The sequence below is a fragment of the Gavia stellata genome, chromosome 1 (assembly GCF_030936135.1).
Source record: "Gavia stellata isolate bGavSte3 chromosome 1, bGavSte3.hap2, whole genome shotgun sequence".
NCBI lineage: Eukaryota > Metazoa > Chordata > Aves > Gaviiformes > Gaviidae > Gavia > Gavia stellata.
In genome coordinates, this window is record NC_082594.1 from 22,403,111 (window position 1) to 22,425,439 (window position 22,329).

The window sequence follows — 22,329 nt, forward strand, 5'->3', positions numbered from 1 at the left end:
TGCAGTTATTTGGTAACACAGGAATCCATTTCTGCATCATACATTATTAAAGAAGAGACTATTAGAGAGGCATACAGGGCTGTAATATCAGCTAGAAAGTCACTGATAGCATCACACATGTAAGAAATGGAATAACCTGTTAAAGCAGTCTGACAGTTCTCTGCGTCTTTCCAAGGGCCCTGTCCAATCCAGGTCTCTGGGTTATTTTCACCATTAAGGCTTTCTAGAGAGGTTTTGGGTTAGTGCTACCAGTTGACCTGAATTTAATATTTCAATTGAAATTAATTGTTATTTTTAAAACATCTACCCACATTTTTCTATTCATTACCAAAGAAATAGATTACTTTTCTTAATGGCACCAATAAAAGTAATTTAACATGTCACTTCTTCCAGAGGTAAAGCTAGCCTGATGCCAGTACCAATAGCTGCGCACCCTGGAGCAGGAGATGACCAATAGAAAATGTTTATTGGAGATCAACCAAAGATGGCTTAGAGGACATTTCCTCTAGCTTGAGGATATAATGCTGTTCTTCAACATTTCTTTATTTTTAGCTGTCTTTCATGCCATACAATTATGTTTATGTAAGCTACATCCTATTAAATACCCAAATAGAAGACAGTCAGATGGAGAAATAGATGCTCATTCCAAAAAAAAGAAAAGATAGATGAGAAGTAACATTCCTAAGTATACAGCAGATCCTTCTCTCACAAAAGTATTGAGAAAATTACCATGAACAATAAGCATCATGAAATAACTCATGAAGAAGTAGATACTTCCTTTAAAGACAGGAATTTAAAAGCATGGAGTAAAAAAGCATGGAGTAAAAAAGACTCCAAGGCATAACAAAAGACAAAGAAAGATTTGCTAGCAGCTCAGCAAGTGAACCTGGCCCACTCGGTGCTGTGCGAGAGGCCACATTTGCAGGGAGAGAGAACATCAGCATGGAGAGGCACTAGAAGGTGACCTCAGGTGGCATAGGCAACCTTCATTCTCGTATTTCCCAGCTTTGTTGTACTCAACTTCACAACTGCAGTAACATTTTGTTTCCGCAGAGGTGTGAGAGTGCTCAGCTGTCTTTCCCTTTACACTATGCACCAGTGCCGGTCTGGCTCTGTTTGAAGAGGTTCATTACCCCAGCCTAAGAGCACCCCATTCCCTTGACTGTAGTTAACTATAAAGCTTCAAGTCTTTTATATCCAGCAAATGTCAAGTCACTACTTATTTTATGTAGTCTTTTATAAGATCTTCCCTGTATTTTAACCTTCACAATAAGATGAATCAACAGACTGCAGAAAAACCCCGGCCACCCAGAGTTTCATAGAATTGGATGCAACCTCCCTTTGACTGCTATGACAGACACAAAAGCTCCAGACTTGCTCCACGTAAGGCTGCAACCTGACAACTGAGCATTTGCAGTCCATGCCAGAAGGGGATTATTGTCACTTTGGCTAGATAGACACCTGTCCGTGCTGCTGACGAAAATCGTCTTCCACCTTCTGCACTGCTGGGAGCTGGCACCCCCACACTGCCACAGCTCCCACTGCTCCTGCTGACAAGTGCTGCTTCATTTTAAACCGGTAGCACTCAACCTGTCTGCTCAGCAAATTAAACAGCTACTATCACATGCAGAGATGTACCTCCCTTCCCCTGCTCTAATCATGCTGACACTGGGTACAGCGAAAACACAGCACCATGGACGAGTGGCACACCCACTATCATCACCTATTCATCATTGGGAACTATGAGGACCTGCTACTCCCCCACACTGCTGCCATGATCTTGCTGCTGCTGTAACCTGAACTTGCTGGAGGAAAGCCACCATAAAATTATCCATCTATACTATGTTTATGCCTTCTGTTATGCAAACTCTGGGCAGTAGGGGCTTGAGCTGAACAGACGATGAATCCCAAAAGCTTCTTGTAGCCAAAGTAGGTTCTGGCTCTTCCAGATCAAAGGGGACTATGAAAAATAAAACTCTGACTACCCCATCTGGCCATTTACTCAGCTGCAACTAGAGAGCATACAACCAAATTTTCACATGTTTAATATCTGAGTCTAAACTGAAACCAGGCACTAATGTTGCATTGGGTTTCTAGGCAAGTGATGAGGAAATAGAGCCCAAGAGCTAGACCAACTGGCCAGCCAACTGGGCCCAGTACCTGGTGCTAGCTTCTCTGACCCCTCTATCAACCTCACAGATTAAACAACAGTCTCTGCCTTTATTCTTAGGACACATGTAATAAATGAGTGGACACGCTCATCCTGTTGCTATTTACTTCAGCAGAACAGAAGCCTCCAGAACTCTCCTGAGAGCATCCCAGCGCACTTCTGCAGGTGTCAGCCTGCCCTGCATCTCACACTCCCACTGCTTCTGCACGTCAATTCGGGCCCCAAAGCTGCTGAAGATAATCCCTCTCCTCCACCCTCCTGCCCAGTACCTCCTGTGAGTTGCTCGCAGCTGCCTTCAGAAGGCCTTTTAAGTTCCACTCTGTCACAGTTTTCTCATTATCCCTGGTTTCTCACAATCTTCTTGCCTTCCTATCACATGAATGGGGTGGAGGGTTTGATCCAGGCTAGGCCACCTTCTCAGCACACCTGGGAATAGCCAGAAGTCAGCACCATGAAGCACTTTCTCTAGGCAGGCAGCTTTCCACTGCAGGCCAGATAAACAAATATATGGTAACACATACTTTCCAGTATACATTTTTATAGCAATAAGAGCTAGTTTCACATTAATTGACAGTCAGAAATTGCACAGATGACCAAATCATCACACACACTTAAAATCAGAAGCCTTAGAAGTACAGAATCAGTCCGACAGGTGAATCTCTCATGCAACAGCTGATGCTGGAAATTGTGCAAGAAAAGTGAGTATGTGGACCTATTAAAACATCTAAGTTAAATCTTCCACATTAGACACATCAAGACAATAAATACAGGAGAGCTCAAATTTATTTTTGAGGTTTCTTGTACAGGGTATGGTGTTAAGATTGCACAGCTTAACTTGAGCAGTGTTCCTGTGACACAGAAACCTGGCTGGAAAGTACCTAGCTCCTGCTGCTTTCAGCACAAACCATAGTTAGCCAGGAACAGATACGATACACTCGCGAAGCTGAGCTCAGCAAGGGTGACAAATACAGTTCCGCAGTAGTTGAAGTGTTTCTTTGGAAAGGGAGAAAATTGTGCTTAATGGGAGCTGTTAGAACAAGCTGAGAATTTCACTGGGGGAAAACTTCTAACTGGGAGCTGAAAATCAACTAAATTAAATTAAAATATCCATGAAAAAAGATGTAGATTATGCTGAAATTTCAAGAGGAGGAAGGAACACAGTGGATTATTAGATCGTTTGCGTCTTAGTGAGAGAGAGGATCGTGAAGATTTACAAGGGGGGAAGAAAAAAAAAAGAACAGAACAAACCTGTGGCATTCCAGAATTTAAGCATTAGGCTTTGGTATTTCTGTGGAAAAGGACTAAATAGAACTCAGCTACAAATATTGAAATCCCCAAACTCCAGTAACATGTCAAGAACTGAAATTTTCGAAAACACATTTTGCATAGTACAGGAAATGTAGACTTTCTTCATTCCAAGTAACAAATGGGATTTCAAATACTTTCGTATTCAATCCATTTTCCAGACATCTGTATCTTTAAAACATTTGTTAACAAAAACTTTTTAAAAACAAACCTATCATGTACCACTTTGAAATGTTAAGTGTTTAAACTTACTCAAAGATTGACCGATACTGCAAAAATGAAGCTAAGCAAATGATCCCAATGTTACTCGTACGCACTTGCTTTAGTGTATGCCCTCAGGTTATTCCAGGGATAGCAGACTGCAACACAGACTGCATCTCGCTCTTGAAAATTAATGGGATGCACAAATATACTTCAACGCCTTTATAATTTGAGAGACAAACCTGAGTAGACAAAGTGTCTTACCATTGTGCTAATTTACATACCAGAGGTTCTCTTTTTCTTTTAATGACATGTAGTAACATTATAAAGCTGTCCTGTGAAGGAGAATATAGGCAAAGGCTATTGCACCTTTACATGAAGTATATGAATAGTAAGCACATATTCTTCCTCTCCTCAGCCCTTTTACAAGCAAAGGGTAAAACATGTTATTAGCTTACCTAATCAGATGGAATTCAGGGATAACTAAAGGGATTTAATAATTAACAAATAAGCTTCGTTCTGTCAGTGCTTTACTTGGATTTCAAGCTCTCCTCAACAAGCATCAGTTTAAGGACAATTACCGTATTTATTTTCTGAAATTCTTCATATTTACCTCTAGTCCCTTTTATTAAAAAAAATTCTCACAAATTTACTGATTAAATAGCTAAAAATAAATGGTTAAACTTTGATTTACAAGACATTGCTAGTAAAATACCTGTGCTATGTGACATAGTTATAAATGATCAGAAAAAGAAAAAAATAACAATTATAAAAATCTGCAGAAGGTACAGAATTATTGGGGTATTAGAAGCAAAGAAAAATCACAGGAAGCAGGGTGCCCAGGATGATAAAAGGGCAGAGAAAAATTGACTTGTACAAGATACAAAATAATCCAAGAGAAAAAAAAAATGTACACAATAGTACACAAAAACCCCATGTAATAATAAGTTCTAAATTGGCAATTAACATTCAGGAAAGTGACTGTGAAATCTTTTTGCAAAAATTGTTAAGATATCAGCTCAGTGTTGAGCAGCAATCAAAAGCAAAACCAGAACATTAGGAATTATTTGGAAGATCAGAGAGAGGAAAAAAAGCAGTTGTTGTATCACCATATAATGCCTAGTGCATCCACATCTTGAATTCTGCATGAGTACTAGTTCTCCCATTTTAGAAGAGCAACAAGAATAGTTACAAAAGAATAGCTTCTCTATAAAAAGAGATTATTTAGGGCTGCTCAGTTATTTAAAAAAAAAAAAAAAAAAAAGAACCCACCAGCAAGGCAACACTGAGCCAAAGGCAGGTTTCTACAAATGCAGCACTTGAGTCAGGCAGCTTTCAAATATAAAGGAACACCATAAGGAGACAAGGAAGTAGCAGAGGGCACCCATGTATTTAGATACTGTAAACATCTGAAGCTAACAGAAAAAAAAAAAAGTCAAAAATAAGCTAGTTCTGATAATCATGTTTAAATCTCCTCATTTTTTAATATGGCTGAGGAGGCACTCAAGAAAGGTGTCAACAGTGTTTGCAATAATTAGCAGTCCAAATCACATCAGAAGAGAGATCATATCCTTAAACTCATCTAAATCTCATAAGAGAACTTCTTTTAGGAATAAAGAGAAGCACTTTTGTGGAACTTCTGACACAAGTTTTTTCACTTGCAAAACTGAAGCAGACATCTGATAGCTTAACACAAGATTTTCTAGCTTCCCTTCAAGGATGTCATGAGCATATGTTTTAACCAAAGCACCTGCCACAAAAGTGCATTTGTCAAGGCCATCTGTAGGCAGAGAAAGTCAGCAGGACTTCTTCGCTTTAAGTATTTTTTCTACCACTCAGAATGCACACACGTAAGAGTATTGCACAATTCTGCCTTTCTCTAAGGATTGAGATGCACATTGCTCAGATGATGAGCTTGGTAACATTCAGCTTACTTCCAGAAGCCTCAAGAGTGCTTTGCCTTGCATTTTTATCTACCATAACAGCCAACATGCACATTGTGGAAACACACATACACAGCTGGGGAAAACCAGGGAAGAGAACAAAGTGAAAAGCAAAACTGCACATCAAGAATGATAAATCTTCTTACCAATCTACAGGATATGGCTCAACAGTAATTCACACAAAGCCTCAATTATTTAGTTTGCAACTTTATTTCTTTATAAGTTATTGGTATAAAGTTTAATATCGAATTATACAGTAATCTGGGGACTTTAAGGGAAGCTTATTTTGTCCTTTTTAGTGTCTTTTGCCATTTGGTCCTCAGACATGTTTTAAGAGGACTAATACGTGTTCCTTAAATTTCTGTACAAAACCACTTCAAGCCTTTGTTTTGTTTTTCCGAGTAGGATGCACAAATCATGCATATTGTAGACAATATAATGGTCAAGGAAATATTTCCCTCTTTAAACTAAGGCAGTTAAAAACCCATGAATATCAACTGAGTAATCTGAAGAGTAAAAAGGCTTCCTCAGTGCTCCTGTATTCTCTGAGCAGATACCATGTTCAGTAAGACACGCCCTCTTAGAATTATTATTGATCTGATTGCTGTCTGCATTTAAAAGACAGCGATTGTCAAAGACAGCATTTAATTATGTACATTTTATCATGTCACTAACCCATCCACTTCTGAATATGAACTCATCAGCGTTAAGCATTGTGTAAAACCACATGCAAAAATTGCCATAAAATTTTTTAAATAGAACCAAATTGGCAAGTTTTTGGAAAGGATATTTCAATGTTAAAAAAAATATACTGTCTATTAAAATGAGCACTTCAAGTAACTTAAATATCTTTAGCAAACATGTCCAGCAAGAGACTCTCTGTAAAAGAAATTGTTCTTAGAACAAAAAGCTAATGAATGGCTATTTAGACACTAATTTTTCAACACAGTGGTGGGTCTGTGTGAAACAATTTGTAATCTAAATAAAGTGAGTCCATTACACTGTTAAAAAAACATACATTAAGCAGGACTGATTAACTATTGCATTTCTGTATTTACAAAAGTGCTTAGCATAACAAAATTACCTAAAAAAATATAAACTTTACCAGTATCATTTGGTTCTATGTGTACTGCTAGATCTGCACTTGCAGAAAAATAGTATTTACATTGCTAGATTTAGACAAGTTTGCTATTATTTTTAAAGAAGTTTAACAAAAGTCCCCACACAAATGGACCCCTATGTAAGTCAATTAATTCCATCTGGCTCATCATAAATAGAGCAGAAGCAAATCCTTGAGTACTGAGCAGCATAAATAATTCTAGCCATTGTCTGTGGCGTTAGACCCCAATACAGGCTGCCGACAAATTGGGCAAGTGGAGTTTTCCGAAAGCCAGCGATCAATACAATGAATATGAAACTCATGCATACAAGGTAACTGCCTTAGCTTATTCCCTGTTACATACTCATTAATGCAAACACTACACGTTTTACTTATTTCATTTTCAGTGTGAATATCCCCATAGTTCCGGGTAGAAAGATTGTCAATCTGCTCTTTGGTTAAACCTCTTAAACGATCGTCATCCTCATCTTCATTCAGCAGGAAGAAGTGGGCAAGTCGAAGTATGGGCAGCGTTCCATTTTCCACTAGGTTGTTAGCGTCCTGAGACTGCCTGTTGTCTGGGTTTTCATTATTGCGACCATAGCGTCGAATATCATCACTCTGTCCACTTGTTTCCCTGCTACCTTCTACTGCATGCCCATTTCCAGATGAAACCTCACTTGCATCACTGCTATTGTTTGCTGAACTTGAGTTATTCTGCTCTGACTGTACATCCGGTAAGCGATGACCACCTCTTTGCACTTCTGAGTTAGATTCAGTCTCCATCAAAGAACTGAGTTCTCCAAAGCCTGTCATAATTTGTCTAAGGATTGATCGAAGAGCCACCGATGAAGGTTCACCAAGCCCAGTTTCTGAAATCCGACGAAGAGGTATCCGGATAGTGCTAACGTATGTTCGAATACCCGCACGTTCTGATCGTGATATCGTACGCCGAAATCCCCCACTGTCACTTTCAAAGGTAACTGTGTTTTCTGCCATTCCTACTCTAGAACGAGTTCTACTGGCAATACTGTCCCGATCTCTGTTTTCTCCAGGACGAATTCTTCTCACCTGAAGATCTAACGTAATTGTTGGATGCCTTCTAACAGCAGCTACTGGCCTACTAGATTCCTCCTCTTCCAAAGTTATTCCCAAGGATGGGGCTACACTGGAAAGCTGAGGAGTCTGAGTGTTAACTCTTGCTTGTTCTTCAGCAGGCTGTGGAGAAGGCGGAGCTGTTTGTCTTCTACTTCTGTTGACTTGCTGTGCACTTCTATCCTGCCTCTGCCCATGTTCCTCAGAATGAGCAGCATCGCCTTGCCTTTGCAGCGGAGAGCGGCTTCGACTACTTAAAGTAGACCTCAGCCGCAGAATTTCTAGTCTTTGGTTTGTACTCATCCGAACACTAGTTCTAGCTCTACCTCTTGTGACTCCTGTAGAAGTACCTCTTCCTGGCATTTCTCTTTGTTCACCAGTAGCTGCAGAATTATTATGTGTAGTATTTGTTTGGGAAAGGCCTGACAACTCCCTTGTTCTACTCCTGAGCCTCCCTGAGACCGAATAAGAGGCTGCTTCAGAGCTTTGTGACACAGAACCTCTTACAGACCTTGTCCTTGCAGTACTTGAAGCCTCACCATTTGCCTCTCTTGCAGTCCTGCTCCTCGTTCGTGGGGTTACTGGACTGACAGCTCTTTGATGTCTTCTTTCTAAATACATTCTGCTACTATCTATACCCACATATTCGTCACCAGCAGTTTCAAAACTGTTATGCTCATGATTTATGTTGATTTCAAGACTAAACCTAAATTCCCCACTGTTTGGATTTGTTCGACTCACGGCTCTCCAGGTTTGGTTCCCACTCTGTCCACTGCGAGTGGCATTTCCTGTGCGACGAAATGTGTTCAGCCATTCAAGCAAAGAGTCACCATTTGAGTTCTCTCCAAGAACATCAGAATCTGAGAGAAACAAAGAATTGCGAACATTCATACAACTGCACGTTCCGCATACCACGATGCACTCAAAATCCTCTCTGCTTGCTAGGCCTTGACTTCAGAAATGTTACAGTAGCAGGACAGCTACCTTGCTATGCCAACGTAATTTTGCTGAAAATATGCTGTATGTAAAAATGTCAGCAAAACTCATCAGTTCAACCTAGAATTTTTGTCTCACCAGCAGATACACAGAGAAATTAGTATGTCCAGATGGCCTCTTCTGAGAAAGTGTTCAGATTTAGGTAGTCTAAAGTTAATTGTATTTGTCCAATATCTGTCCCTCACTTTTTGAAGGTATCCTAGTCAACTAATTTTAATAAAGCAAGGAAAAGTATGACAGATTGTGTCTTCTTTTGGAAAATATTTTAAAAAATTGTCTTCTGTAAGCAGTGGAATAAATGATGTATGGTTTCAACAGATTTGCTCCTTTTGTGCAAATATGCTCTTTTCCTGCTTATGCTAGTTTTGGCTAGGATAGAGTTAATTTTCTTCATAAGTAGGTATTATGGGGCTGTTTTGAATTTGTGCTGAAAACAGTATTGATAACACAGGGATGTTTTCATTATTGCTGAGCAGGGCTTACACAGAGTCAAGGCTTTTTCTGCTTCTCACACTGCCCCACCAATGAGTGGGCTGGGGATGCACAAGAAGTTGGGAGGGGACACAGCTGGGACAGCTGACCCCAGCTGACCAAAGGGATATTCCATACCATATGATGTCATGCTCAGTATATAAAGCTGGGGGAAGGAGGAGGAAGGGGAGACGTTCAGAGTGACAGCATTTGTCTTCCCAAGTAACCGTTACATGCGATGGACCTCTGCTTTCCTGGACATGGCTGAACACCTGCCTGCTGATGGGAAGTAGTGAATTAACTCCTTGTTTTGTTTTGCTTGCGTGTGCGGCTTTTGCTTTACCTGTTAAACTGTCTTTATCTCAACCCATGAGTTATCTCATTTTCACTCTTCTTATTCTCTCCCCCATCCCACCAGGGGGGAGTGAGTGAGCAGCTGTGTGGGACTTAGTTGCCAGCTGGGGTTAAACCATGACACTACTACAGTATCCACAGCTCCATTCCCAAATATCCTCCAACTACCAGCTCAAGAACAGATACAATTGTTGTGGTTAGTGATAACTATGTGTATAAAGCAAGCCAATAGTCACGATCACAGTGAAGGTTTTCCCTTGAAGGGATCAGATTAAGCTCTCCCTACACCATCATCTCCCTACTTTCATGAAACCTGCAAGAACTTCAGTACCTTCGTGTCTGAGCTGCCCGTTCCTCTCCTAAATCTGACTAGAATTGGCCAAATGATTAAGCCAATACTGCTGGGGAAATGAAGACAGACAGTGCACATAATACAAGCCTCACTCCATTAAAACAAATGGAAATGAAACAACATAAACAACAAACAGGGGAGAGGTTAACTGTTTCCCAATTAACTGCTTTTCTGTTCAACTTCTCCAATACATGATAAAACCTTTTAAGAATTAGAAGAATGAAAATTATTTTTGTGCTATTAAGTTTACTAGCAAAGGGAAAACAGGAGAAAGTAATTTGTGGGTGAGATAAATCAGTTTTCATGAAGTATTTCAAGTTTGGTTTCGTATCATTAGGAAATCTCTCTTACTTTCAAAACAATCCACAGAGGCACAATGAAAAAACAAGACTTGAAATGGCTGATACTGAAATCCATCAGCATTTCTTACATAAATATTGTTCTATACAAACATTTATCACATAAAATGTGTATCTATATACATGAATGAAGAATGTTTACCTCCAACAGTTCTACCTTCACCTTCTCTGTTATCTAGATCAGTCTGTGATGCCAGACGCTCCTTAGCCCCCTCCAAGCGTTGCTGCAACTCTTCTGCTGTTATTTCCCCTGAAATAATTTACATTTTGATAATGCTGTTAGATAAGACATTATTATTGGCTCAACACAGCCATGCAGAAATAACAACGTTTTCTATCTTGAAGGAAAGTCTTCAGAAATAAGGTAAAATTAATGAAACCAAAAAGTAAACGGCACTTCTGTGAGATCATAACACAGGTACACAGATAACAGATGGGGTGCAGGCAAAAAAGATGCTGAATGTGTGTCACGAGCATGCCAACTTCCAGTAACAACTCAGAGGCCTCCAAATTTGCCACGTACCAACGGATATACTTTAGTGTACCAGATGTTAATTATTTGGTTTTGGATATTATCTATATACAAAGATGTTGCATTTGAAAGAGTTACATTTTTTTATTCCAGCTTTGGTATCTATTTAAGTTAATTTTTACTGAATATCATAAACTTTGAAAGGAAATGGAGGGTTTTTTTCCTTTGTACAAAGCCACAGATATCAGGCTACTTGAGTCATACAACCACATGCAATGCCTGACAGCAGGAGTGTTACTTCACATTACGTCTTTTCTATTGAAGGTATCCACATCTCACCAGGAGTGCCAAGCAGGTTTCGGTCCCTCATTAACCTGTAGTCTTCTTCATTGAGTTCATTAATGAACTGATAATAGGCCTCCTCCCTGCTGAGGCGCTCCAGCTGCCGCTGTCTCTCATCTTCACCATGACTATGCTCTCGTGAAGATGCCTGCTCATTGCCATTTCCTGCACGGTGCCGGGAGTGATCCATAATGATAATGCCAGGCTGTCCTGAACAAAACCAGGAGGTTAGATGGAACAGTCATTACAGTAATAATTTACCTAATTTACAGTAAGAAGTTCTCAGCATTTTCAATGAAATTAGTTTATTAACAACTAAAGATGATTAAGATGAACCAAGCTCTATGTTATTCGCCAAGTCAACAGCGTAGTTTATTATGCAAGTATTTTGCTTCTAGCTTGCTAGAAGTCCCCCTTGCTCACTGAAAGGTCATACCAGGTGGTACAGCAACCTTAAAATTAAAGAGCAACAACAGGTTTTGGGGTTTTTTTTAGCTTAATAAGGATGTTCTAGAAAGTTTAAGGACTAACATAAAATCTATTGCCCTTCTCCCAATAGTAAAATACAACAGCAGCACAGAGTCTTTTAAAAGCTAAAATGTCAGTAACAACATTGTTCTCTAATTACTGGACTGTAATTACCCAGTGTAGACTTCTGACAACCACAGCTACTGCTTTAGAGAAGACCATCATCCACTTGAAACATTCACAGATAAGCAGGTAAGACTACATTAATATCTCAGTCAATACCACCCCTCACACAGCACAAAGCCTACAGATACATTTTTGGCAAACTGACTCTTTTGACATTCTGACATTACTGGTATATTTTCCTTGTGATCTCTAATCCAAGGATACCCATCTCCAGGAAACTGGCGTAAAAGAGAAAGGGCTATACTTCACCCACAGTTCTTCAATACTTTCCAAGTATTTAACCAGTGGGACCACATTACTAGAAGGTGTGAATAACCTTCCAGTACCAGAAAGAAGCATCATCTCTGTTGATTTCTGTGCCATTACCAGCTCTCTCTGGCCCAGGATTGAGTCCTAACCAATCAGCTCTCAGACCACTCCCCAACTTCTTTATTTCCTAAAGAAAACCTGTTCTTCAACATTCAATTTGGAAGAAGAGAAAGTGAAGTGTCATCCTTTCAATGGGGCTGACCATTTAGCAAAAGCCATCTGTAATACCTGCCGAGGCAGACATCTGACACAAGAGATAACTTTTCTAGAGGAGACGACCAGGCCAAAAAAGCCAACGATATGGCACCATTCTGCTTACTTGTGAAGAAAGAAGAAGAAAGTTATTGGGTAAACGCTTTTTTTTTTTTTTTATCAACTCACCAACATATCAAAGTCACTTTAAGTATTAATTATGGGGAAAACACAGAACAGCATTCTCAGCACACTCCCAATCAGTAATTAGTCTTCACAGGAAAGGCGAAGAGACAACAAACAGACCAAACCAACTATTAGACATGCATTGAATAAAGAGTAAATCTTTATCAGTGCTGCCAACAGGTATGAAGAATAGAAAATGTATTTGCCAACAGCAGAAGCTGGCATACATTTAATATACCTTTCTTATGTTGTTTGTGGGATCCATTCTGATGCATCCTTGGTCTCCTCATTTTCCACCCCATATGCTACTTCTTCCCCTCCCCATAGGTAACTGCACTTCCAAACAGCCCTTTCCAATCTTACTACTCATCTGTCTCCTGTGTCCAATATTGCATTTCAATGTATTTAACACTTCTCCCCCAGCTCTTTAACTCATTTAACTGAAATCAAATCTGAATATTTTCCCTGCAAGACATTTCCTATTCCTGTATTTTTGGGGGTTTTAAATTTACTATCGCCCTCTTGGCACAGCCTCACAAGCTGCAAGTAATCACTGACTTCCATTTCCCACAAGGGCTATGTTCAAATCAGGTCAGTTCTCATATCACATTTCTAAACACAAATTTCTCAGCCGGCTCTTTTACTACACTGGTTTCCTCCAAACAAATGCAATGCCTCCCCCCTCAACACACAGTTAGCACTATTATTACCCTGATGACACCCATCACTTGATTACTGTCATGAAAACACCCGATCCATACTGCACTGAATATTAGAGCGCCTCTGTTCCAGTTGACTTACAATTGAGACAAATAAAGCAGGGAGAGGAAATAGGGCAGAAAAAAATCATTTAGTCTCCTATAAGGTTGCTGTTTAGGTGGAAGACCTAAAACAATTAACACATTACTGTTTGCCCGACGACGACCAGAGTAAGTTAACCGACTTTCTGGATATATCACCATATTGCTGCAGAGAAGAAAATGACATATAAATTCTTAAGATGAGAAGTCCATCACATGTAGTCCCCCTCAATCTAAATTTAAACTTTTGTTCAAAAGAGAGGTTCTTCACTTTTCACTTCTCATCCACAGAAAATCTGGAAATCTCTTCTTCAGATTTTGTGGGTGGTAGAAAAAAATTAGTGTTTTGTTGATTACTGTATGGTAGGATGATTAGTCACACTCTTTAAATGACTCACTTAGAAACAGAATAAGTGAGAAGTGTTCGTTTGTTCCATCTGTTTAACATAACCACATGGATGACAACTACTATCCATATTTTATCAAACCCCATCTAAACTAAGTACTTTGGCACTTAAAATGTTTCAGAGTAGTGGAAGTTGAAGGGTATTAACTGCATCAGAATGAAGTACTTTGGCACATAAAATATTTCAGAGTATTGAAAAGTTGAAGAATATTAACTACTAAGATGTACAAAACTGAAGCGGAAAGCCAGTTATGACTCAGGATTACTCTTCCTTTGCAAAGAAACAGGTGCCACATGCCAACAGTTTTATCTACGTTTTCTAGAATTTTCAACCTAAGACTAACTCCTTTAGTTCTTAATTCATAATTACTCTGGCCTGTTCTGTAAGATTTACATTCATTTTTATCTAAGCGATATATACCTTATGCTTTTAGGTTTTGGCCTCTTTCCATGAATTACTACCCCCCAATTCAATTAGGTATTAATTTTCCAAAAGACTACCACCTGATTGCAAGCAAGATGACTATGGAGTTTAGATGAGGAAGTCTCCCCAGGCGACAGGGCTATTTAGCATTTCTGTCATATTGCAGCCTCCAGGAGAGATGATCTCACCGAATTTAAAAAAAAAAAAAAAAAAAAAAGAAAAAAACCCAAACCCAGAAAACCCCACCGAGCCTGGGGAAGGAGGGGACGGGGAAGGAAAGGCAGATAAAGGAAGAATCAGAAGGTAATTAAGAAACAGGCCGCAGGACACCCAAAGCAATCCAAGCCCAGGGCCTAAGGGCCGCCCGCCTCCCCCCTGCCCCCAGGCCGGCAGCAGGGCCTGCAGATTCCAGCCCCGCGCCGGGCTTACGCTCTCCGGCCCTTCTCCAAGGACGGCCAGGGGCCGGGCTGTGCGCCCACGGGGCAGGGGAGCCGCGGGGCACCCCGGGGGGAGCAGGGAGCTCCCCGGCCCGGCCGCCCCCGCCGCCCCGGCCAGCGCCTGTTGCCAGACGCCTGGGGGAGGGGAGGATGAGGCGAGTGACTGACACGGCTCCCGTCCAATCACCTGGCCAGCTCCAGGCCACCGACCAATCACAACAGGGCAGGGCAGCCCACGTCCTCCCGCTTCTCTCCTCCCCAGACTCCCCAGTCGGGCCCCGCCACTAACCGCCACCGGTCGGATCGACTCCCTCCAGCGCTGCCCGCACCCCCGTCTCCCCTGCCCGCCGGGGAGCGGCATCACCCGCTGCGACAAACCGGGGAGGCGCTCATGCCGCCGCCTGCCCCGGCGGAGTCTGCCGAGAGCGCAGCCGGGGAGACCCGAGAGCCCGTCCCTGCCTGCTGTCCGCGGCGCCGACCGGGGCGGCCCGGCTCAGCCCCACTCCGCGCTCCCCTGCCCAGCCGGCGGCAGGAGCAACCACCGCCTACGCCGGAACGAAACCGACCCCTGGGTGTGCGAGCGGCGCGCTCCAGCCCCGATTGAGGTCCGGGCGGCTGCCGGCAGCCGCCGGCGCAGGTTCCGTGCGCACGAGGGCGGCCCCGCCGGCAGGTACCGCCCCTCCCGCACATGCGCGCCGCTGCAGCGCGGACGGCCGTTGGGCGGTGCGGGTGCCGTGGGGCCAACGGTCGTGGCGCGCGCAGGCCCGCGGATGTGCGCCGGGGCGGGAGCACTCGCGCTCCGCGCTGAGGCGGCTGACTGCTCCCCGCCGTCCCTATCGCTGGCCCTGCCTGCGCGCTGGGCAGCGGGCCGCTGCCCCATCACGGCCCATGCCGTCCTCCTGCCTATCACCCCATCGAGCAGGCCCGAGCCACTCGCGGCCTTGCGCCGAGACCCGTGGGTTGCGGCCCAGGTCTCTGAAGCGGCCGAGGGTTAACGAGGGCAAACACCTTGAGGAAAACGGAAAGCACCAGCGTTCCCCCGGCCCGTCCTCGTCTCCAGCTGCTCCTCTAGCTTATCCTGCCGGGCGGAGCCCGCCGTCCTCAGCTGGACCCGCCGCGGTCCCCAGGCAGCCGCTCGGTCCCCACTCGGTGCTGCGCGGGCTCTCCCTTTGTGTGTTCTCACTAAAGCTTTGGATGTTTTTGTTTTGCCTAACTTACCTTTAAACACGTGAAGGAAGTCGTTTCGGGTACGGCATTTTGTTAGCAAACCCATTGGTCAGAACTTGCATGGTTATCCCTGCTCTGGTGGGCGTGAGCCTTAACTATAATGGTAGATAGACAAAGAGGATTTCACAATGCATCACTTCTCAACTGTAGAACAACCTCCACATCTTTAACCTCATAATATCAATGACCATTATCATATTTTACCACATCAGCATAAGACTGCGGCTTCAGTTACTCATTTGGTACTTCATAATAAATTACATAAAGAATAAGATGATAATTTTTGTTTCCCTGCTCTCTCTTTAGGCCTGCATTTTTGCATGGGGCGCTTCTCCCATTTTCCATGACTCTGCCTTTCCTTCCTTTCTATTTACCTTTCCCTCTGCAGGAATCTCCCTTCACCTGCTCCATTTTCTAAAATTAACTATTAATTGCTCAGTGCTGTCACAGAAACTGTAGTCTGATTTTAGTAATTTCGATTTGCAGAGCCTTAGAAGTTGCGAGCCCTTTTACAAACTTCACATATGCTGATACATTAATACGCAACTTTCTTTTCTGAGTTGCTTCTGCAGATTGTTTGAACACATGGCGGAAGCTGGCAGGCTGTGACAGAGGAGTGGTTTGCATCTTTACGTAAACTACTTGAATCAGCAAAATGAGAGGATTTTGTGAGAAGGATGCTTTAATCACGTAAAAGCACCTCATCCCCAGCATATCCAAACTGCTCATACTTCTGTTCAAACTCACAGAAATAAACAAAGTTTGGGTTTTTTTTGTGCAACTGGTCTCAATGCAAAGGCAAGCCCTTGCTAATGAGTGAGGCGATAGGAAAGGCTCGGGCCGGTGTCCAAGGACATACCTCTACTCCCCACTTCAACTATGCACCCCAGAAAGAGTTTACACAAGTGTTTCATTTAGGTTTCTTGTTAGTTTTTGCTCCTTTTGTGCCAGTACATGGTGTCCATGAGACAAATGGACAGTAGGGACACACACAACGCTGAGGCCATGCTGGGGGCTACTCCTTCCTGCTCGCTGTATTCAAAAAACGGAACCCTTGTTGTTATTCATGTTCCTCGCCACACTACGAATAATTAGTACTGTATTATGATTTCCTTTGCCCGGAGCAATTAAAATATGTCCTTCCTCAAGATCAATTTTACTTTCTTAATAAAAGTCAAGAGTGTATAAAGTAGTGCCTAAATCCTTTGAAAAGCCAGTTTCTTCCCACCATTATCTTTTGTCCTATTTTTGAAATCTTTTATAGTCTGTTTTTAGTAATCATTATTCCGCAGTCAAACACAACAACTTCTCTGTTATCAAGCCCACATGTGCGCTGCTCATCCAGAAGAAGGTTGTAATATGTTTTGGATAAATAAATGAACCTGTATTTCCTTACTCAAAGCTTATACTGAATTAGTTTATTTTCCACTGACCTGTCCTCCAATGCAGAATTTTGTCTTCGTGTCCTGTTCATACTGATGTTTCACAACAGTACACTATATTTATTTTATGCTGTGTCATTAATACAAAATAACAATAGTAGATCTTTCCTGGAATATTATTATTGCACTGTAGCAATGCTTTCCACAATAATGTACTATCTTTGGAACTATAATAAAAATAGCCTATGGAGGGCAGCAAACCTCAAGCAATTACTAAGTTTTGTAATAACAGAAAATCTGTATCCCTGGTTTTAATTTGATTGTTCAGTCATTTAAGTTCTTTAGAAAGTAACTTTATTCTATTATATTTCATTACTTGATATTACTTAAGTAAGGCAGAACCTCATAATCAGTTTTTTAAACTGGATCTGAGTATGTGCCGATGACAGCAAAGTGGTGACATTAAGTTGATGTGCTTGAGAGGAGCCTGGACAGGCTGGAGGAAGGGGCCATCCGGAACTTCATGAAGTTCAGTGAGAACAAATGCAAAGTCCTCCATCTAGGAGTGACCAGCCCTCTGGGAGAGTACTGAATGGGGGCTTGCTGCCTGTCTCTGCTGGAAAGGATGGGGGGTCGTGGTGGGGCAGTGGCTGAGCATGAGCCAAGAGTGCAGCCTGCCAGCCACGAAGGCTAACGGCATTCTGGGCTGTATCAAGAGGAACACAGACAATGGATTGTCGGGAAGTGATTGGGAAGTGATTATTTCCCTTTACATGGCTGTTGTTTGCCTGCATGTGGAATACAATGCGGGGTATTTGGGGGTCTCCAGTGGAACAATACTGATATGGAAAATTACTGATAAACTGGACTGAGTTCAGCTGAGAGCACCAAGACGGTCATGGGCTGGAGCACTTGCCGTGTGAGAGAGGCTGCGGGCACCAGGGCTTCTTCAGCTGGGAGAAGGTGCAGCCTGCCAGTACCAACAAGGAGGTTACTGAGAGGACAGAGCCAGGATTTCTATCAAAGTGCACAGTGGGAGAAGAGACAGTGATCATAAATTTGAAAGAAGGAAGGTTCAGAGTAGATAGAAGGATAAAAAATTTCACCCTGAGGAGAGTCAAGTCCAGAGAGACTGTGGGATCTCCCTCCATAGAGGTTTTCAAGACCCATGTGGACAATGCCTCAAGCAACCTGAATTTAATAGTAGCCCTACTTTGAGCAGGATATTAAACTAGATAACTCCAGAGGTCCCTTCCAACCTGTGTATTTCTATGATTCTCTGTATTGAAATAATATAAAATAATATAATAATATTCAATATTAGGGTTTATTTCCCCTCAGGTAGGGCTCTTTTCAGTAACAAAAGTAACCACTACTTCATAGGCTGAATTGTCAAGGTCCGTTGAGACTCTTGAGAACTGATTCTCTGGCTTCTTCGGGAGCATAAAACAGTCAGGCTGATAGTTTCTGAAGGTGGTCCTGTGTCTGGCAACCAGATGTTTCACTGAATGTGAGCACGACTCTCCTGTACAGGATCTGCATCCAAAGAACTGACTTAGGTTTATTAATAACTTGCACTCCTGCCAGAATCTAGAACACCTTGTTAGATCGAGTGCATCACTAGTCTGATCAACTTTATAGTAACTGATCAACTTTATAGTAAAGTACAGTTAAGTGCAAAATAAAAAAACCCTGTTGCTTTACATACAAAACTATTTGTAGCACCAGCACTTTACTTACCTGCTTTAAGTAAATTGCATTCTTAAATACTGCCAGTATTCAGCTAATTCACTCATCTGCACATTAACAACTGCAGGGTTTCTGGAAAATACTCAAACTGTATGAGTATGATCATTTGTTTTTCTTTACACACAAAAAAAGAAACAGACCCCACATTATTCTCTTGCCTTCAGCTTTCCCTGGTCTATGCTATGCAGAAGTGGAAGATGTATAGAGCACTTAGCAGGACTGGCCCTTTTTCACTCGATACCAAGCTGGGAACACCTTAGTCATGCTGCTAAAGAATCTCCCTTCGGCGATATTGAAAACTTTTAGTAGGTAGCTACTCTTACATGAAAAATTCTCTGAAAAGCAAAAGCATGTTCAAATTTGCAAATTAGTAAATGGAGCAAGTGGTATTCTAATGGTGTGGGGATGTGGTTTTGAGCATTGTAGGTTATCCACTTACAAAATACAAAGATGAGAAAGCCAAACCATTAAAGATCTAATTTTCTCTATTTTTTTCTCTAGTAATGAAGAATGCAAAACACAGAGCAAGTAGCTTGTTGTACATTCCCCAGCTGTAAGCTTTGCTTCACAAACTCTGATCCTAGCACCAATGCTGTGGCCGTTAGCATGCAAACACGCACGCAGCAAAACCAGCTTTGCTTTTGGTACTGTTGCTCCAGCTCGGGTACAGAAGTCACTTTATCTGGTGCCCTACCTCAACAGACAGCGTTTGCTTATACCACAACCCAGCCAGTTCCCAGACAATCCAGGGCTTTCACCTGAAATACAATTCCCTGCATTCAGAGACGTTTAATGATGTGAACCTTCCTTGACTACTTTTCTCTCAGGCCACGGCTCACTTTGGTAACTGTCTCCAACCCTCTGCACATTATCGGTGCTAACACGGTAACAGTTGCTTTCCTATGGAGAACTCGTATTTTCTTGACAGGTGTGGTGATTTAAAACAAAAAATGTCAAAAGTATGTGTGTACAGGAAACATTAGAAACAACACAGACTCGGAAGAGAAGGATATTATAAAGTGAGCCATGAATGTTAGAGTAAAAAAGAGAAAGAGGAAATTCAGCAGGACATGTTAAGCATATATTTTCAAATTGATTTCTGAGACAGCACAAAAGGAAGGAATACAAAACAAGCAGTAAGCGATAAGAAATCCTGTCAATTAAAGGGCCACTGTGGGGACCTGAGAGTCAAGAATAGCAGATCATGGCCTGGTTGTGTCTTTCTTTTTAAGAATGGACACCAAAATTAAGCTTTTTCTTGAAATTATATTATACTGTGACAGATTTTTAAAATAAAGCACAAAAAGTATACAACTTTCCATGAAACAGAATTAAAAATTGACCTTGAAATGTCAATATTAATTTTTCATCTTTAAAAAGATTACGATGTGCTTTCTGATTTGGGGACCATCCATCTGAACTGGTAAAATTGAACATTGCCTGCAATACAAGTATCTGAAGTGAAAACACAGTGAAGAAGCAGCAAATGTACAGCTACACTCGATCTGGAAGGCATATAATCCGAATGTGATGAAGAAGTAATGAAAGAAACAGTTGTAGAAAGGCAGACTTCTAAACGTTCATACAAAAGGACCAGGATCTGAAAGAGAAGAAAAGTTCTTTCTATTGTAGTTTTGCCTTCTCAGACTGTATTTGTCAAAGTATGGAATTCTTGCCAAGCAGTTTATGTAAACATGTAAAACATAGCACAGGTCCTTAGAAAAATAGTCTGAATTCTGTATTCTTGTTTTTATTCATGCCCTCTTTTCTTTCTAAGCAGACATTGTTCTTCCTCCACACCCTGCAGTGTTTCAGGTCAGGACAGACTAAACTCACCCATTAATTACCATGCAATAATTGGATCTGTGTGAAGGAGTTTGGATATTTATTGCCTCCATGAAAGAGTGATTAATAACACAAAGAAGAGGACGAAGTTACAGAAAAGTGGTTATTTCTACTTCCCCCCTCCTTGCTGACAGGACTGAGGGTTGTCAGCAGCCAGGAGGTACTGAACGTGATGGTTTGGCCATGCAAGCCTGGTCTCTGGTGTCCCTGGAAGTCCCCAAAGCCAGGTGTCCCTGAAGGCAGAGTCGTGCTGCTCTGCCCTGGGCTGAGGTGGATGAATTTTATGAGGTGGATGGCATCTTCCAGACTGTTTGATCTTTACGGGCTGCTGGGCTGCCCTGAGCTGTTTCTGGTTGATTGGCGTAGTGAGTTGCCGGGCAGTGTTCTTGTATAATTTAGTTGGGTTGCTGGGCAAATAAAATTTAGTTTTGCTGCTTCTACTAATTGCATGTATTTCTCCTAACACCTACCTAATTGCTTTATCTAATATACGTTATATCTCTCACAATTACATAGCAACATACCATAGCAAGGTCAAACTGTGGGCATCCGACATCAGTCTGATTGAGTGATGCCAGCTCAGGAGGCTGGCACACCCCTATCCCCAATTTTCAGGAATCAACCTTAATGTGTAAATGAAAATGGGGATTTGTAAATTAAAATGGAGATGATTTCAGAATGTTCCAGAAAATGCTGTTTCTTTTTTTGAAGCCCCCACATTGTATGATCTTTTTTCTCTAAGTTAGGGATTTGCATGCCCACTTACCCACATTGCTTTCTTGAGATGAAATGTGAAGCGTATGTGCATGATTACTAAAAATGCCAAAGCTGGGCTATAATTAGAAAGATTGCTGTAGCTTTAGTTTAGTTACAAGCTCTCTGTTCTATAAAATGACCAGCTGGCTTTGTGTTGAGTCTGTCAGCCAAGGAGAAGAACTGCAAAGAGCCCGGTTGCTGGTCACATGCAAGGGCCTCGCTAAACGTAATGCTTTTGCATTAAATACCAGGCGCAGCGATCCTGGTTTGTCTCTGAAGCCACGCTGAGAAGGTTCGCCAGCACTGTAGTTATTTGTCTGCATCTACGCCCAAAGTCATGGAATCATCTTAATCAGAAAGATGTTAACAGGCCGTCTGGCAGGTAGAGCAGGCAAGGGCCAACTGTGTCGTCCCTCACCAGTCGCGAGTAAGTTGGGGACTCAGATATGCACCGTAACCAACCCCCGTAATGACGACAACAGCGGCTCGTGGGGACTGCCGATGGCAGGCCCCGTGGAGCTGGGGCTCCAGCCGCCCAGCCCCGGGGGGCTCAGCCAGGGCAGCCCACGGCTGGGGGCCCTGCGCTGCACCTGGTGCCGGCAGCCCAGTGAAGGAAGCCTGGTCCTGGGACAGGGAATAACCACACATAAGGCCTCTGCCAGTCCTGCTACCCCAGGCCGGGCCCTGCAGCCGCAGCTGCCCCGGGCGCTGCCCTGCCCAGCCCTGCCGCGGCCTGCTCCCCGCCCTGCCCAGGGACTACAGCTCCCGGCAGGCAGCGCGCCACCTCGCCGGTTGAAGACTAC

At 42.4% G+C, this 22,329-nt stretch overlaps 1 protein-coding gene across 2 annotated transcripts; it reads right to left on the reverse strand.

Moving 5' to 3' along the window:
• Positions 1 to 6,937: 6,937 nt before the first annotated feature.
• Positions 6,938 to 11,364, reverse strand: RNF6 (ring finger protein 6). Of its 2 annotated transcripts, none has more exons than XM_059818598.1 (3): positions 11,157 to 11,364; positions 10,488 to 10,595; positions 6,938 to 8,673 (listed from the first exon to the last, which is right to left on the reverse strand). In XM_059818598.1, the coding sequence occupies exons 1-3, from the start codon at positions 11,347 to 11,349 to the stop codon at positions 6,938 to 6,940; spliced, it is 2,037 nt and encodes a 678-aa protein (XP_059674581.1). In that variant the 5' UTR covers positions 11,350 to 11,364. The 2 variants fall into 2 exon arrangements, with proteins under 2 accessions (XP_059674581.1, XP_009819903.2); XM_009821601.2 differs by having other exon boundaries at positions 10,503 to 10,595; positions 11,157 to 11,349.
• Between the last annotated feature and the right edge of the window lie 10,965 nt (positions 11,365 to 22,329).